Here is a 17,335-nt window from a genome sequence, read left to right as displayed (position 1 = left end):
TTTGCATCTTGAGTAGTTCCCCTCTGTAACTACAAGTGGAGAGGACTGTTATTTTATTTACATCACTTTAATTTCTTTTGAGCAAGAGAGAATAGAAAAACAGAAGAACAGAGTGATAATTTCAAATACGTTGTTACTATCTGCAAAGAATTTTATAAAAGTACAAAAACAAAGGGGTTTTGGTTTTTATATTTTGAACAGCAATATAAAAATATGATGTTGGTTCAAAAGTCAGATAAGGTCCATGTTGAGAACTACAAGATTTTTATTGGACGTATTTTACTGAGCATTGAACACTTGCTTATGTAGGCACAGACTGAAGAATAAAACCACAAAATCCAAATGATAAAGTGCAGACCTGTACTGAGAAGCAGGCCTGGTAAGTCAGTCTATTCCTACAACTCAGCAGAGAGAAGAAAGAAGAGGAAAAAAAAAAAAAGAAACTGCCATTATAAGAGAAGAAGTGTATGATAAATTAAGTCCTGGGGTGGCACAACTATGAGGTTTCCTACAAAGTCCAGAATATTCAAATTTTATTTTCTTTTCCATTATTTTTCCAGAAGTGCCATGTGACTTTAACTGTGTGTAAATTAATACATATATGGCTATTTTGTTTCAGAATAAAAAATTATGCACTTACATCAACAAATTCCCCTCCCCAGCAAGGGGTTTCTGCAAACAATGACCGTGGCTGTGACGGGGACTGGCCCAAGGAAGCCAGTGTGGGTCATGATTTAAAGATGGGTTGTGCCAAATCTCCTGCTTGCACCTGTTCTTCCCCTAAGAAGATCTGGGAGATAAAATGGCAACTTCAGCACGTCCTGACCGCTCCCCACCTCATAAGGGCAGTTTTTTCGTAACAGAAAAATATCTATATATTTCCAGAGCTTGCACACATCCAAAACCAAACCAAACCAAAAAGGCAGAAAACAAAGAGGAAGAATAAAAACTAATATAAGCTAAAACATTATTCTGTAGTAAACAATAGAATATAACGTGCAATAGTGCAATTTCTCCTTTGCTGCTCCAACAGTGAAGTCTTGACAGATAGTCCACTGAATTTCGGCGTAGGGCACTTCACTTCTAGCTGCGAGCTTGCCGGGGGTTGCTGGCCTTGCTGGGCTTGGGCGCCGCATCACTTTGTCCTGGCTCTCCTTTCCCCTTGCCGAGGTGGCGGAGCTTTTGATCCCAGCGCTGCGTATCAAAATGCAGACGGATTGCAAAGAGTTAGCAGAAGAAGGAGCAGTAAGTTTTTATAAATAATAAATATTACAAGTAGGACAACTACGTGCATTTGCAAACAACACTGACAAAAAAAAAGCTGTCATTGTTGCCCTCACAATACTCTACGTTGGGCCCAACTTCTTGTATATTCTTTGAATGAAAGGGCCAATGCAAAGTACATTGGCTTCAGCAGAAAAGTGTTTCACCTTTTCATCGGCTTCTGCACCTCACAAACATAACACAGTCTGAAGTTATCAAGCCATCAATGCCATAAATTCCTAATCAGTAATTTCTTGCCCTTTATACTTTAAATTATACTACTAGTTTCCTGATGCAAGCACCACTGCTGTACCAGAAATCATTTCATATAGTGACACAAAAACCTTCATAAGCCTTATCCACAGCTAATATCTATCAGGACCTACCAGAACTGGAAGTGTGGCAAGAACGAACAAGATTAAGAAATCACAGGATTAGGAAAAAAAATAAAAATGGAGTTCAGTTATTGCTTTTTTATATCCGTGGGCCTCTTCACTGCTGAGGCTCTAGAGCCACCACAAAAACGCTCTGCATATTGAAACCCGTGCTGGACAGAAAAACAACTGAATTGAACTGAAACCAATCCCTAATACAAGGCAATCCCAGCTGTGCAAAACGTGAGAAAATAAGTGAGCTCCCAAGAAAGAAACCATAAATCACCCTGCCACCCCCAGGCTGGGACTGAGCAGAGATCAGCCCACAGCAGCAACGCGGTGTTTGCTCTGCGGCACTGCATCTTGGAAAGTTCTGCCAAATCAAACAGCAACTTGGAATAAGATCCCCATATCTTTTCCCTCATGTAATCTCTGTGGATGTACCAAATCTTGTATTTGTAACGAGAACAATATTTTCCTGCCAGTCACCATTAAAACAGTTGAAGAAAGATTTCAGTGGAAGAGGAGCCTGGTTTGCACAGGCACAACCACTGTGTTAAGACAGCAGTTAAGAAACTGTTTGAAAATAATAATCTGTGTAAAATGACACTCCTAGCAATGTCAAAATCACCAATACTCTGCTGTGCATTGAAGCATAAAGGCCATGCTTCCAGGACTTGGAAGGTATTAGAATACTTTACAATTAGAAAACATTTGAGTATATTCTCATATATCGTTTACGTTTGTTGCTTCCAACTGGATACTATGCATAAAACGCAAGACTTCCTCATCATGCACCTCCGCGATCTAAGCCAGAGAGACAAATTTACAATATTTGCTAACCCACATAATTTGTGAACTAGATTTAAAGAGTATTAAAATCTGAAAAGTATAATTCTGACTTAGTCTGGAAGACACTTGTAAAGCTTTCTCTTTTTCATTAGCCTTATGATCCCAATGAAGTACATAGCGTTGCAAAAGGCACAGTTTGCCTACAGAGTTAAAACACTCCTATTAATTAACTGGGGTCAGCATGTGCATTTTCTTTCTTAATTTCGACAAGCTTTGGTAGCTGTTTCATGGTATTTACAACATTTGACTTCTGGTGAGCCATTTTCTTACCTTGACTTTTTTACCAAGTCGATCCTTCCATTTCTCAGCTATGGAGCCTTCCACCAAGAGTAACCTGCAGAAGGAGACAATCCAACATCAGCAGGCACGCACAACCTATACAACCCAAGACACTGCAGGCCTGCAGAGCTCTGTGACCCTTGGCAGTCCCCCTAGCAGAGAAGATGATTATTATATTAGAAGGTGATCCAAAGAGTGACACCAAGTTTCTCTTAGCGGGTGACTCTATGCAAGCTCCAGGGGCAGGGAAACAAACAACAAATAACACCTCAAGGGTAATGCTGCAAGTTACCTGGAGCGCTCCTCATCTTCGTAGCCCATAATGATGTACTCTTCGTTGGCACTGAGTGGTGGGCACAGGCAGCCAGAGTTTGTGTAAAGGTTTACAGTGTCCTTTGGGATGTTCACAAGGGAAGATTTGAGAATCTCCTTTACTTCCACTACTGCAGTGACGTCGTGACATTTAGTCTTCACCTCCTTCACTTTCGCCCGAATGACTGGGAAGAAATGACAAAAAGTATAGTTAACGGCAGTGGATAATGCAGGTCACCCCTGGGCCGTTCTCAGTGACCTCTGGGATTAGTCTTTTGTATGGTCCATTATCAGGAGCTTAGCTGGACTCAAGCAACCCCCTGCCCCCATCTCTTCACTGCTTCACCCTCCACCAAGAGGCTGCAGGTAGCTGGGTATATCTCAAAACAGTGTGGGTCTCAAATAGGAATTATGTACCAGTTGGATTTGTGTCCTATTAAATTTGGGCTTTACTTTTAGCATCCCCTCCTCTTTGCTCTTTCCACTTCATGCATTTAATTCATTCCATGTGTGCCCTTCTTCTCCCTTGTGCTACAACTACTCCCTCTTTGACTGCTTGCAGCACACATGACCGAACTTAATTTGTCACTCTTGGCCTTTCACGAAATGTGAATATGCATTAAAACTTATTGTATCGCTATCTTTACTGGATGACAGGCCCTTACCTTTTTGATTCTCTCTCCACTGACCCAGCACCAATCTGCTCTGTTCTTTATGAACTCCAAACGCTCCTGATCTTGACCTGGTGACCTGCTTAATTGTTTCTTCCCTTGCCCTTTCTTTTTGCCTTAAGTTGCATAGGAGGGAAAGTTGCCTTTCAAAGACAACAGATTTTTGGGCCTCTCGCGGTGACCAGTGAACTGATGCCACATGTAAATGCAAAGCAAATCCAGAGGTCACACTCTAGAGAATATCACATCTTTAACAGCTTGCAAATGAAAACCATTACAGATCTGAAAACCGTGGACTTGTACAACTCATCTCTTCGCATATATTGTCCATAAAGACAATCAACCAGCATGTCTTGCAGCCACATTAAAAACAACTGCCAACAATCAATAACTGTTATGCATTTAACATATTTTACCTAGTGATTCGCTTTCTTAAAACCTCTTAAGAGTTCAAAACAAAATCCTACTTCAGTTTGGAGTTCTTTCCAATGCATTTTGAAACCTCTTTAATTCCACAAGTGAGAAGAGAGGGATATAATATGACTGAGAATACAAAGTAGTGAGGGGTCATCTCCACCAGCTCCCGTGCAGCCATCTGCAGCATGCTCAGTGACTCCACCACGTGCAATGGTAGATGGTATGTAAACCCACTACAGAATAGCCTGTAGCAATTCCCCAAACAAATCCACCAAAACAGTGCAAAGCAACTAGTCACCCTCAAATACAACAACGTCTGACTGAATGCAGTTACAAGCTTTTAGCTATCAGTAGGATTTATTTTTAAAAAGAAGCTTATCTGGCAACAGTTGGATAAATGCATAATCTTAATAAATATTAAGCAATCAGTACCACTGAAATGAATTGTTTAAGTTCAGTGAACTTAAGGCAGTTCACATGAGTAACAGGAGCAAGAACAGACCCGACTGTTCAATTCCCCTAAGTGATACATATTCATCAACCTCCTCGGCTTAATTTGGTTGAAACAAGCAGCATGAATAGAAGTAGCAGAGTGGACCTGTGATAGAAGACCGGGGCAATCTGGGCAACAGAAGACATAATACAGACACCGTGCACTTTTACAGGTGTTACTGCCAGCATAACACAGTTGGAAAGACGTTAATTGATGGCTTCAATGCACGAGAAGGCAAAAGCCTGGTATGTCTGTAAGATGCCATCGTGAGTTTGTAGGCCTAAGAATTGCCAAAAACATCCCTTCCTGTGCAAGCAGAACGCATCGGAGCTGTAAATCCAAGAGGAAGTTCAAGCGCAGCAGCCCACAATGTCACTTCTGCTAAATGACTCTTCACACTAAAGAAGTGCATGAACCCCAAATGCCCATGCTGACGCTGAAATAACTACCGTTCAGTGTCAACAAAGACACTCTTGTACTACCATATTAAGCTAATCCCCTTCATCCCTCTACAAACACTCTCAGTTTTGAATTTGGAAATGTTTCAGGCCACATCTGTAACAAGTACTACTGGATTAACCATCAGTAATTGGGTCCATGGGCTATTTTTGTGAAATTCTTCCCAGCCCCATTTAATTCTCTTACTGTAGCCTTCTCCTAAAAGGCTTGGGAGCTGGCCATGCAGCTGTCCTTACCGTAGTTGTAATTGTTGCGTAGATAAGTCTTCTGGGTAGCTTTTATAGGCTTGCATTTGCAGCGCTCTACAAAACAGAAACTTTTGTTTAGAAAGAAAACAGCATTTGTTCACTGACAATCTCCCCCAAACCCCAAGGTCACACCTGACAAGTATCTCCCTGAATTTACTTAGTTATTACAGAGAAGTTAAATGTTAAAAAGCACAGGGTACTTCTGCTGGAAGATGTTCTGAAACTGACCAGCAGAGGTTTCCAGAAGAAAATTGACAAGATGAAATTAAAAAAAAAAAAAAGAATGAAAACAAACAACAACAACAACAAAACCCTAGCCTCCAACAAAAAAAACACAACCATTTTTTTTCATATATGTCCTATAGGCAGTGCTTCATCTAAAATACAGATCCAACTGAGAAATTAAGGGCTACATTCAGCACAGGACTTTGACACATCCCAGGGCATAACTTCCAGGTCTCGTGTCAGTAGCAGAGAGTCCCTGGTCAAGAGGGAGCAGCAAGCAGTGGTCAGGCAGGGTGCTCATTCAGGACTTGGAGGAAACCCACCTGGCACTGGCACTATATTTCATCCTAAAGGTAAAAGCCACGTAGCAGCAAGGGATAAAGGCAAGAAACCAGGATCCTTCAGCGCAGGGATGTTGCTTCCTCAGTTCCCAACTAATTTCGCTTGAAACAACCTAAGGAGGGGCAGTGCTGAATTCTCCCTTAAGAAATTATGAGGACTGAAAATTCCTTGAGTAACAAATGTCTGCGTAGGTGTAACTAAAACAAGGAGCTACTCATGAGCCCGTGTTATGGAGTGTGGGACTGAAAACTGAGAGCCAGAGGAGGGAATGGAGGCATTGACCAGCAGGGCCAGCAGCTGAAAACCTCCGATTCAGGGCAACAACCACCTCATTGAGCACAGAACTCAGCAGATGCCTGCAGCTTGCGCTTTCCAAGGAGGAAAGATCAGCAGTTTCTTGGCAACATCCCCTAGAACCTACTGTGGTTCCACCAGCACACTCGCTGTCTAAACTAGGAAGAGTAACGTGGAGAGGCTGCCATCAGCCTCCTGATAAACCTACACCGTGGGCCATCGGCCCTGGGTATAATGGGAGCTTGTGCCAGACGTGTGGGATTTGGACACGCCTAACAACAAACCTGGGCCTCTTGCTCAGGCTCACTGTATAACATCGTGATCCTGTACCTCAGGTTTAATTAAAGCAGGGAAATTACTAGCCTGTCTAGCAGGATGGATGACCTTCAAAACACAACACAAATGAGCGCTGTCAGAGCAGCACACCCAACGGTATGGCTTCCAGACAGCTAGAAACAATACTGGAGATAAAAACACTTAGTATCCGGAGAGTGCTAATGCTGAAGCCCCGGGCTCCTACCAATATTTCACTGCTGGGTATTCTAATGCAGATATCCATTTCTTTCAAGCTAGCGTGCAATTAGTTTGGTGACCTCTCACTGTCAGACCCAGCAAGAAATGTCACCCATTTCCAACCACAGGTCCCAGTATTACACATGCGTGGTCATCCAGTTTGATGTATCAGTGGAAACAAAATCTAGTTCGGGAAAGAACAGGTGAGCTGTGAGTGTGACTCCGGTGTCCTCACTCGTACTCTGTGTCCTAAATACCACCCCTGCCTCCTGCCTACATTTCACCCAGCATTTGAGTGAAAGAAGACTTGATACAGCCTATTTCTATACATCACTGTTCTAAAATAATGACACAAGGGATTTAGTTAAATCCACCATGAAGAGTTTGGGGAAGAACTTTTATTTTCTTTTTAAGATTTCTGCATTAAATACAAAGATGGTATCTTGTGGTTATGGACTTCTCAAATTATTATTTATTTTGGATTGCAAGGATTTTTGTAGTTGAAAGTACAAAAAATACAGGAAAGAGAAGAACATCTCACAAGAAGAATTGTTTCCTTGAATTTCAAATGTCCTCAGGAATCTATATATAGGATCCTACAGACTTCAGCTTTTGTATGGGAATGTGTTAAAATAATAAAAGCTGAGAAGGGAAGTGATTTTTGGCTTCCCTTCTGCCTGTGGGAGCTCATACATATTTTAGACCAAATTATGGCCCATTTTATAAGCTGCCTCAAAACAGGCCATACAAGAGGCGCTCCTACGACCCACACTCACACGGGCATGTCGGCATTCACATCCAACACGTTTTACACTCTAATTTTCTCCTGCTCAATGACACTTTGCTCTGTGGCACAAGTAGAAAAATATAGTCTAAATTACAGGACAAGAATATATAGCCTCACAATTCCCTTCGTTTTAAAGTAATACTGGATTGCCTTTTAACTTTATTTATTTACTTTAAATTTGAGGAGTGCCTTTGATTATTCTTGGTGTAGAACTTACTGGATAGACCTGCCTGTGTTCTTCATGAAGGGTACCTTCTCACTGTCCTCGTCCTTTACAAATTTTATATTTCCAAGAACTTTACAAAATGAAGCATTGTTTCTAATTACGACTTAGAAATGCAGAGACTGGCACAGGGGCACTTGCCAAGGTCAGCCAGCTGTAGAGCGAGAAGCAGCTCATCTCTCCCAACGCCTGGTACAGTGGCTTTCAAAGGGAGCACAACGTGAGTATTAGAAAACACTATTTTGATTGGTGCATATTACTTGTAAATCTGAGCCTTCCCAGAGCAGGGAACATCCACAGAGGGTGGCTGCAAAAGAATTGTGTTAAAAATGCACTATGTCTCTTGATGCTAAGGGCAGGTCCCATTTGACGTGATTCTCTCCTCCAAAGCCACCAGAAGAGCTCTGAAACTGCAAACTCATTATAAACCAAGACAGGGAGCAGAGGCTCACATCAGTTTGGGCTGAGATCTCAGCTGACTTTTCCATTAAATATTCTTTTTTAATACAAGTCAACACAGTACTAAAGTATACTCAGCATCTATACCATGGGAAACATCTCCCTGTAAATACCCAAACCAATGGATTACAGGGGAAAAGATTCTCTGTTACAGCTGCTACCTACAAACATGCCATCTTAAATACACGTGTGCACAACCTAAACATGTGCTCGAACCTGGCAAATGTTTCCCTGATAAGTTAATGGATAAAAAAGCCTGGAAAAAATGTCTCAATGACCTGAAAAGCATCTCAGGAAGCTGACAAAAATCTAGTTTACTTCCAAGAGGCAAAAAAGACAGCTGAAATGGGTATAGCACATTGAACCACAATCTGTGTTCCTACAGTAAAAGCTAGCAATGAAAACATTGTCCTTCTTCTTCATCAGCTCTGCATCTTCACCCTCTCTTTTGGATGTGCGTTTTCAAGTCTGCATCCCTAAAGACAGGCAGTTCTGAAGATATGTTTAATATTTTTGATATAAGGTGGCAGGAGATCAGTGCTGAAGTTAGCAAAACTTGGTATCTAATTGTACATTCCACAACCATATTTAGGTGCTTACATTAATAAACTGGACATCGGCATGTACTGTAGCTGGTCAGCACCTCTGGAGAGGAAAACTTCCATGGGAATGGTAATAAAATTCAAGAAAACCTATAGTCATTGGCTTGCTTGAACAACAAATGCACCTTTCTATAATCTGCTAGCTACTGAACTGGGCTTTGCTTTGCACTGCCTGTGAATAGCGGCAGCACTCAAGGGATTTTACTTAGTTCCAGCAAAAACAAAATGAAACAACAACAACAAAAAAAGCAACAGGGGAGCTGTTGGAATAAAAACAGCCTCAGAAGGTCTCATTCTCCATCTCCTCAGGTTAACGAGAGTTTTGCCATTATCTACAGAGAGGTCAGAATTTAATTTGCGAACTTTCAAGTCAGAATGAACAACGACCCTGTTTTTACCCTCAATGACTGAGAGAGCTAGCCTACTCACCAGTGCGCCACAAAGGGAATTAAAATTAAGGAAAATAGGGCAGAAAGTGATATATTTTTCCTTTTCAACTGAATCTCAAACAGCCTGCTTGAATCTAGCCTCCTTTGGCTAAAACGAATAAATAACAAAAGGAACATTAAATCTCTAACTTCTTTCACTTTACTTCTGCAGCACATTACTGTGAACATCTGCAACTTCACTGCTTCTTTCCTTACAACTTACAGCAATGGTATTTATACATGTAAAGACATTTGTTTTGGTACGTACAGTCCCAACGTCCTACTGTGTCGCTTTGTGGTTTAAACACTTGGGATTTTCATCATTGCAGTAAGCATTTCTCAGTTAAATAAAAACTCATACTGGTATGCTAGTTAAAGCCTGCCAACGACTACAGCATTATTTTCCTCCCTGCATTTTCAGTTATGCATGGAAAAACAACTGGAAGAGTTGAAGAAATAATGACATTTTTGGTAGGAGGGAGGAAAATTCATGTAATGATCATTCTCACTGTTCGAGACAGAACTCGTCATGAAACCAGCACAGCCACCTTGACTTCATGGGAATTTTGCCCTGGCAAAAGCAGAAGAAACAAGAGCTGGAGGGTTGATTTGGCCAGAAGCACACAGGTTTACCAGCCCCAAATCTCACCTTCCTGTGATGGATACAGGTACAAGTCAAAAGCACAATCTACAGGATCTCAAGACAAAGCAGGGTGTTTATGCATCACTTAGTACTGCTCTTTCTTAAGTATTAAAAGGACGTGCTTATGCAGCTCATTATACAGCTTTATAAAAATGTACTCACCGATGCCGGAGCCTCTACAGTTGCCATTATTAGAATCCATCGGGAAATCTGGCACAGATTTGTAAAATACAGAAAGAAATGTTAGTATGTTTAATAGTGGATTATTTCAACACACCCCCATTGCAATGCTTTCTCTTTCTCTCATATTTAGTATATTAAAACTTAATGAATAATCAGATTGTAATGTTCCAGAGGCCAGCTTGTTCCTGCTAGAGTTGACATCAATTCTTATCTGCACTTCATCCAAACACAGCACACAACATTACTTGCTGAAGCAGATTAAACAGCCCATTTCTAGAGGTGCACAGACTGGCAGGTTTAGGACAAGGAGGGAAATTTATGGCAGGAATTAGCAGCATCTACAAAAAGTACACATAGTGTTTGCATTTCATTAGATGATGAAGGAGAAATTACTTTTGGTTTGTTTTTTTGGTTACTGAGGAAATCAACCACAATCGTATCATTGAAGCAAATGCCAAAACAAGTATTTCAGACCTTCCCCTTCCCCTCAATTTAAAAACATGCTGATTATTTGAAGGACGGATAAAGAACAGGACAAAAAAAACCAGGCCCTGTGCCAAACTTCCAAAGAACTGCTTTTGGATGCACTTGTACATAGAATGTGCCTTGCATTAGTGAAATGCATAACTTCAAATCTATTATTAAATTGCACAGTTTAATGGACTTACACATATACTTGATCTTGAAAAACGAGTATGTTAACGCATACAACCTTGTATAAGTTAAGAAAAAAGACGCAAGAGAAACAAGACTGGGGAGAGAAGTAGCATACTTTATTAGAAGGACAAATAAAATGGGAAACAAATGAGCTTTCAGATCAAGCCCCCTTCTGTAAGCGTTCACGCCCAAAAGTTTCTGCAGGTTTTTCAGCTGTCGAAGCTGGTATCGTACCAACATCATCTTTCTTAGATGCTTACATTGTCTTGGATACAACAACCTTGCTACTGCAATACAGAACAAGTGAACACACAGCCACGTAACGGCAGCTCCTCTCTTGCAGCTGCAGCTGTAAGGACGTGGTTGCAATATGGCCTCAGCTGATACTTGGCAAAGGTGAAGGATTTCGACGCACAGACTAAATTTTAAGGGCAGGGGCTGTTATTTAATCATAGATTATGTAAATACATAATTAAAATACCTGTTTACGAGAGATCTAGTATTAGTTATTTGATGTTCCAATTTGGCCATATATTTCAAATAAAAAACATACCTTCTCTCAATGCATATTTATCTTTGTACTTTTCATCGCAACATGAAACTTCCCTTACATAAACGGAGATAGGTTAAAGGACAAGCAAGATGCAAGGAAATCTGAAAAACATGTAAATCACTTACCTACTTAATGATTAATTTCACAAAATTGGGACTTCAGAGGTAAGTACTCCTACTCACTATGAAATTTTTGACTTTTTGCTCCTAATGAGCAAAAGATTTAGCAAACAGTCTTGAATGATTGCATAGATGCTCCTTTACGTCCAGTACCCAGTTGCTACCTCAAATCAAATGCGCTTTCTTCCAAAAAAAGCATCAAACTGCTGTGGTACGTTAGCTTGTGGAACAAAAACAACATTTTAATGGTGCCAATTTGGTCTTCAGTAACCATGTACTTCCATGGTAGCTGCAAGGCTTTTCCATGCTGCCTTCTAACAAGTCAAGTTATACACACTAATCCTTACTTATGAGTTTCATTTGGATTAATCACCAGGGCTATTCTTGAATTTTAAAAAATAAGTTCTTATCATCAGGTGGTGGTGGAAGATTCCTTCTGGCGTGGTAACAGCATGACGAGTGCTTGAGCCTCCAGCCTGGTACTTCTCTGGCTGCTCCCATGGCAGACACAAGTCTGCAAGAGCTCCCAGCAGCAGCCTCGTGTTGGGTTTCCTTGGCCAAATTCCCTGCTTGCTTTTAGGGCTGGCTGGCTTTGCAAATGCCCTAGACAACTCCTTCTGATGCTTCATGTGACGCAGCAAGCTCCAATCTTGACAAGATTTCATTAATAACCATTTGACATGACAATAAATCTGTATGTTAGGGTACAACGCCTGAATTGCAACCACAGCTTATTGAATTTGAAATCGAACCTACAACTGGATCCCATTTGGTACCACTCCAGCATCAGCTGAAGGTCCAGTTCCCTCTGGTATTACACCTAAACACAATGCAGAGCTATCCTCATTTGCACTGGCTGAGGAACTCTCCTCAGAAGTAACGCTGATGCAATGAGGGTGGTGAACGCTCAAGGTGCCTAATATAAGCCTGCCACCACAAACACACACCAAACTGAACTGCTTTCCACAAAACGTTCTCTTCCACTCCTAGTTACGCAACTTAATTGTATTATTATTATTATTTTTACAAAACCAAATTCCAGCACACCACGACCTCAGCCCACTTCCTAATTCTGCACACATTCGTTTGCCAGGCCACATGCCCTACCCCCAGGCCAGTGGCTATGGGTATATGAGGAGACAGCTGGCTGCGCGGCAGGCGAGTAGCTCAGAAGGTGTGTGCAGAGCAGCTGTTCAGGGAAACGGGTGCAATTTCTGTGCTGTGCTCAGGCTGCGGTGCGTGGGGTATTGTGCTCTGCAATTGTGGTCAGCACGCGGTGTTTGTCCGTGAACGACAGAGGAGTAAACAGGCACCTTCATGTCACTTCATGACTCATCTCCTGACTTTGGAGGGCTTGGGACAGACGAGTACCAGCCTTAAGGCGATGCTAATCATTCTCAGGACACTTGTGTGTGTTGAGGGACGAGTGGTTTCTACTGAGGGAGAGAAGCGCAGGCTTGGGCAGGCAGCTGGAGACCTTCCCCACTACATGACACATCTTGGGAAAGGCTTCCCGTTCCCCGGTCTTCTCCATGGCCATCAACAGGTCAGGCTCTCCCCACCTGGTCCCTTCCCACCTACCAGGGAAGGGAGGAGGACAAAGGTCTGGGCCAGCCCGAGCAGCAGCCACAGCACCCCAGTCTCTGACCCCAGCTGTCGGACAGGCAGGGAGGAACCTCTCCATCAGGCTTGTCCACGTGCTGCTTGGACCTCCAGTCGTCAGAATGGCACAAAAAATTAAAAAAGCTATTTTTAAAAAATAAACAGCTGACTTCCTATTGTTCCTCTTCTCTTCAGCGTGGGCCTCTTTGCCAAGTTTTGTCTATGCAAAACAATCTTTTGAAAGAAATATCTGTCAGCGATGATTAGCAGAACTGCCAAAGAGGAAATATTCTCCAGAGCTCCGATTCAAAGGCTTCCTACTAAATCCTGGTTAAGAGTGGGGGAAAAAATCCAAACTGATTTTTTCCAATAAGCTGTTTTAATTAATCATTTTTCAGAGGAATGCTATTAAAAAACAAAACAAACAAACAAAAAAACACGAACGAAGAGAAGATAAAAGCCGCTTGCATAGTAAGTGCACAAAATAACAATTCTCGGACCACAGGTTTGGGTGAGAGCCTTGGGAAAAAGGAGCAATTTGGCAAAACTTACTTTTGACATCTCAAGTATCTTATCTAACTGCAAGAAAAGAAAAAGCACAAACAACAAAAGTAATGTGAAGATCAATCCCAGTTAAAACTGAATGCAGACCATGTGAGCTCCAAGACCACAGGGCGGCTCTGTAGGCAAACGATGATGCTGAGCCCCTCATCGCCCACTCCCACCAAAATGGAGCCGGTAGGTTCAGAGCCATCACCAGGTCAAGGAGCAGAACGTTTCCTCTCACTTCCATCCCCAGATCTGTCAGGTTTTGATTACATTTAATGGCACAGATCCTGACTCTACGCTTAGACCACGAAAGCCACCCTGGGGAATTCAGTCTGAAGGCAGACAAACTGAAGTCAGAGTATAGTGCCATCAGGGGCATCACCATTAACAAGGTCTTCTCCAAGGCTCAAAGCCTGCGATTATTTTATACTTTAACTAAGAAATGAGACTGCCTGCAGGTTTTGAGCAAATGGCTAAAATGAATCTCAGCTTTAAGATGACAACCTGGGAAAAACTGCTCAGCCTTGGCACGGTCTCAAATCCTCCCCTAACACTCGTGTGTTTTGACTGCCCTACGTAGAGCTATGCAAAGCACAAGCAGGAGCAAATTTGATCTTGAGTTTCGAAACCACTCCTTTGGAAATGAAGTTCACAATGTGTGAAAAGCAAGCATGGGAAAGGGTTCTTTCGCTTTTGTTTGAAGTGTACAATGACAAATTCAGATAATGGGTTACTATAATTTCATCTAGGTGTACAGGCAGATGTAGAGGACTCGGACTACATGGAGAAACCATGGCTTCATTTAAGATCTAAGAACACGTCTCCATCAATTAAATAATCTTTCCTTTTCATTAATGTTTAAGAGGTTGTATTTCTGAAGGGACTCGGAATTCTAATCCCCTGTTTTATGATGATCACCCAAAATGGTTCTGACGCTTATTGTACTCATTTATGATGTTTCCCTTTTCTCCAACATCTCACTGATGGCCTGATGTGCCTTCAAGCCACTTTTATGTCTACTTTTAATCCAGGCTGCTCTTCTTCCAGGTCAAAGGGATGAAGTACGTGCAGTGACGAGCAGATGGTTTGGAGCAGCAGAGAGGCCACTTTGACTGATACAGAAACCCACAAGCACTTAAACCAGACACAGATCTCCATGTGATAGGAGCAGGAGGACTCCTGCCGTCTCCTGGGGCAGCAGCATGTGTGAGCTTCCTAGAAGTAACAAAACACTTAAGAAAATAAGATATGGTGAAATGTGACTGCCTTTACCAAGGCACCACTCACAATTGCTCAAGGTAAACATCAAGGACTGCAAAGTCACTCCTGCACCTACTGGAAAAGCTGGACATTCACCTGTTTTCCTTAAGTATGGCCCACCGATATCATGACTTTAACATTTGCAGAGCCAGAAATTCAACTGATGGACCTGTTCCCCAGTACAGGCAGCACCCAGTTCCCTCTTCAAAGCAGGGACAAACATGTCAGTGGAGACAAGAACAGCGCGAGAGGCAGCAGCAGGGGAGCACACAGGCTGAAGTGTGCGTGCCTCTGAGCATCAGCAATGAACATTTTGGAGACCAGCACAAGCCCTGGGGTTCCCCCAGCCCCTCTTAACTCTGCCTGCACAGCTTTCCTCCCGCTGAGCCCTAAACAAAGCACTTCCACTACCCTTAGCAGCCTTCTCCATCACGGACATAGCAGTGGCTATTTGATCCCCAGCAGGCAAGGGGAGCACAACTGATGAGGAATCTTTCATCCCTTACTGCGATATCAACCGAAAAAGAAACAAGTGAACTTCAACTGATCTTCAACTTGGCATCAGCAACATGAGAGCCAAGACCAACTGCTTCAGTGGTGAGAGGGAGTTTTAGCAAGGTGTGCCCTTGGTCAGAGGAGCCTTTCCACCTCATGTATCAAAGACCCATGGTCTGGAAAAAGAATGGAAATGGGGCTTTCTGACCCGTGTCTCTGCTCTGATCATGATAACCATCTGACCGTGCTGTCCTTCAGGCTGCCACCTTACCAAAAGGACAAGGCAAACATGTTAAAATCCTCACCAGAACTAACTCGGAGACCTTGGGAGGACAGAACAGTCAACTACTCTTACTTCGCAGGCAGCATACTCCTTTATTAAAACAAAAAATCAAGATTTCACTTCCAAACAATAAGAACACCCTCTTCCACAAGAAAAGACTGTTAAAAATGGATTTATGTTTCTGCCTGCTCTATTAGATGGGGTCTGCAAACAGCCTGAGGTCTGGGAGTGCTGAGGAGATAAAGCAAGAGCAGGTATTCTGTGTGCCAGCTGTCCAGCAGCTTGCTCTCCGTGTCTTCTAGTTGGCTGCAATCCTTTATTTGGAGAATTAAACTTGGAAGTGTTCACCTTACCTCTTCCTCGAACAGGAATCCTTCCTTCTGCTCTCTAAAGGAGCATTTTTATTCCCTCAAGAAGGATTCTTTCAGTCTGGTGCATAATGCATCAGTTCAGCATTTTGAGCCCAGAAATGAGAATGTCATCAGGTTCTCATTCACTGAAAGGGAGTTTTCATGGATCTGGCACTGGAATCCCTCAAAGAGGTCATTGTGCTGCTGAGGTCCTCAGAAATAGGTAACTCGGGGGCAATTTTAGCAAAACTTCCTCCCTCCAGGTTTGACTGCGATCGCTTTCGAATCACTGCAGCCTTGCCAAGCCTTGCTGGGTCTGGATCTGTTTTTGAGGCAGTTTTGCAGGCACGTCGGCGCTGCCGAGAAAGGTGCTCGGTATTCGAGACCTTCCCCAAAGTGTCCCCGGGGGTCTGCAGCCCTTGGAGGCGGCAGGAGGGGGTCCGCCGACACGGACCTGTGGTGCGTGGGGGGACGGAGGACAGGCAAGAGGGGCACAGCGGGCGGCAAACACCCCAAGAGCTGGGGCTGCCGGGGTAGGGGCACCACGGCATGGGGTCGGGCAAGGAGCCTGCAAGGTGCGGGGCTCCCCTCGCCAAACCCCGCTACCCCTGGCCCCGGGGGAGCCCCAACCCGGGGCCAGCCACCTGCGCCCGTCGGGGCTGAGGCCGCCTCCCTCCCTCAGCGGGCACCCTGAGGAGGAAGAGAGGGAGGAAGGCTGGGGGCCAAGGCGGGGGGGGGGGGGCTCGGCGGGCACTCACCGGCGCCCTCGGCGGTGACGATGGCCTCGGGGGAGATGCAGACGCCGCGGTCGTAGAGGGGCAGCTCGTCGCAGGCCAGGCTCTCGGGCCAGGCGTGGCGGTAGCGGACGAGGACGGGCTCGCAGCCGGCCCGGGCGCGCTCGCAGACGGCCCGGCAGGGCTTGATGGGCTCCTGCTGGAAGTCGATGGTGCAGATGGGCGCGTACATGGCGCACAGGAAGAAGAGCAGGTCCGGGCTGCAGTTGGTGCCCAGCAGCCCCTCGAACTGCTCCATGGCCAGCACGGCGTTGGCCTGCGTGCTGTGGTGCAGGTGGTTGGGCATCTTGGTCACGTTCCAGGGCAGCGGCCGGCACAGCGGGATGCGCACCGGCTCGCAGGCCGCCGCCCGCCCCGCCGCCGCCCGCCCCAGCAGCAGCAGCGCGGCCAGGGCCAGCGCCCGCAGCCCCCGCCGCATGCCGCCGCGCCGCCCCGAGGGCTGAGGGCACCGCGGGCTCCGCGCACCGGCGGCCGACGGCTCCGGGCCACGAGCGGCTGAGGGGCCGAGCGCCGCCGCCGCTCCCCCGCTCGGCCCCGGGCCCGGCCCCGGCCGCGGGCCCGCCCCCAGGGCAGGGAGGGCGCGGGGCAGGGCCGCGAACAAAGGAG

At 44.4% G+C, this 17,335-nt stretch overlaps 1 protein-coding gene across 1 annotated transcript; it reads right to left on the bottom strand.

The window, feature by feature from the left end:
• Window positions 1-17,267, bottom strand: FRZB (frizzled related protein). Its single transcript, XM_080599020.1, has 6 exons — window positions 16,694-17,267; window positions 10,047-10,094; window positions 5,357-5,422; window positions 3,061-3,265; window positions 2,760-2,823; window positions 1-1,194 (listed from the first exon to the last, which is right to left on the bottom strand). The coding sequence occupies exons 1-6, from the start codon at window positions 17,145-17,147 to the stop codon at window positions 1,084-1,086; spliced, it is 948 nt and encodes a 315-aa protein (XP_080455146.1). The 5' UTR covers window positions 17,148-17,267; the 3' UTR covers window positions 1-1,083.
• Between the last annotated feature and the right edge of the window lie 68 nt (window positions 17,268-17,335).

Source organism: Anser brachyrhynchus (assembly GCF_964034855.1).
Source record: "Anser brachyrhynchus genome assembly, chromosome: 7".
NCBI classification, from domain to species: Eukaryota; Metazoa; Chordata; class Aves; order Anseriformes; family Anatidae; genus Anser; species Anser brachyrhynchus.
The sequence above is the reverse complement of the archived record's forward strand: the minus strand, read 5'-3'. Positions and strand labels throughout refer to the sequence as shown.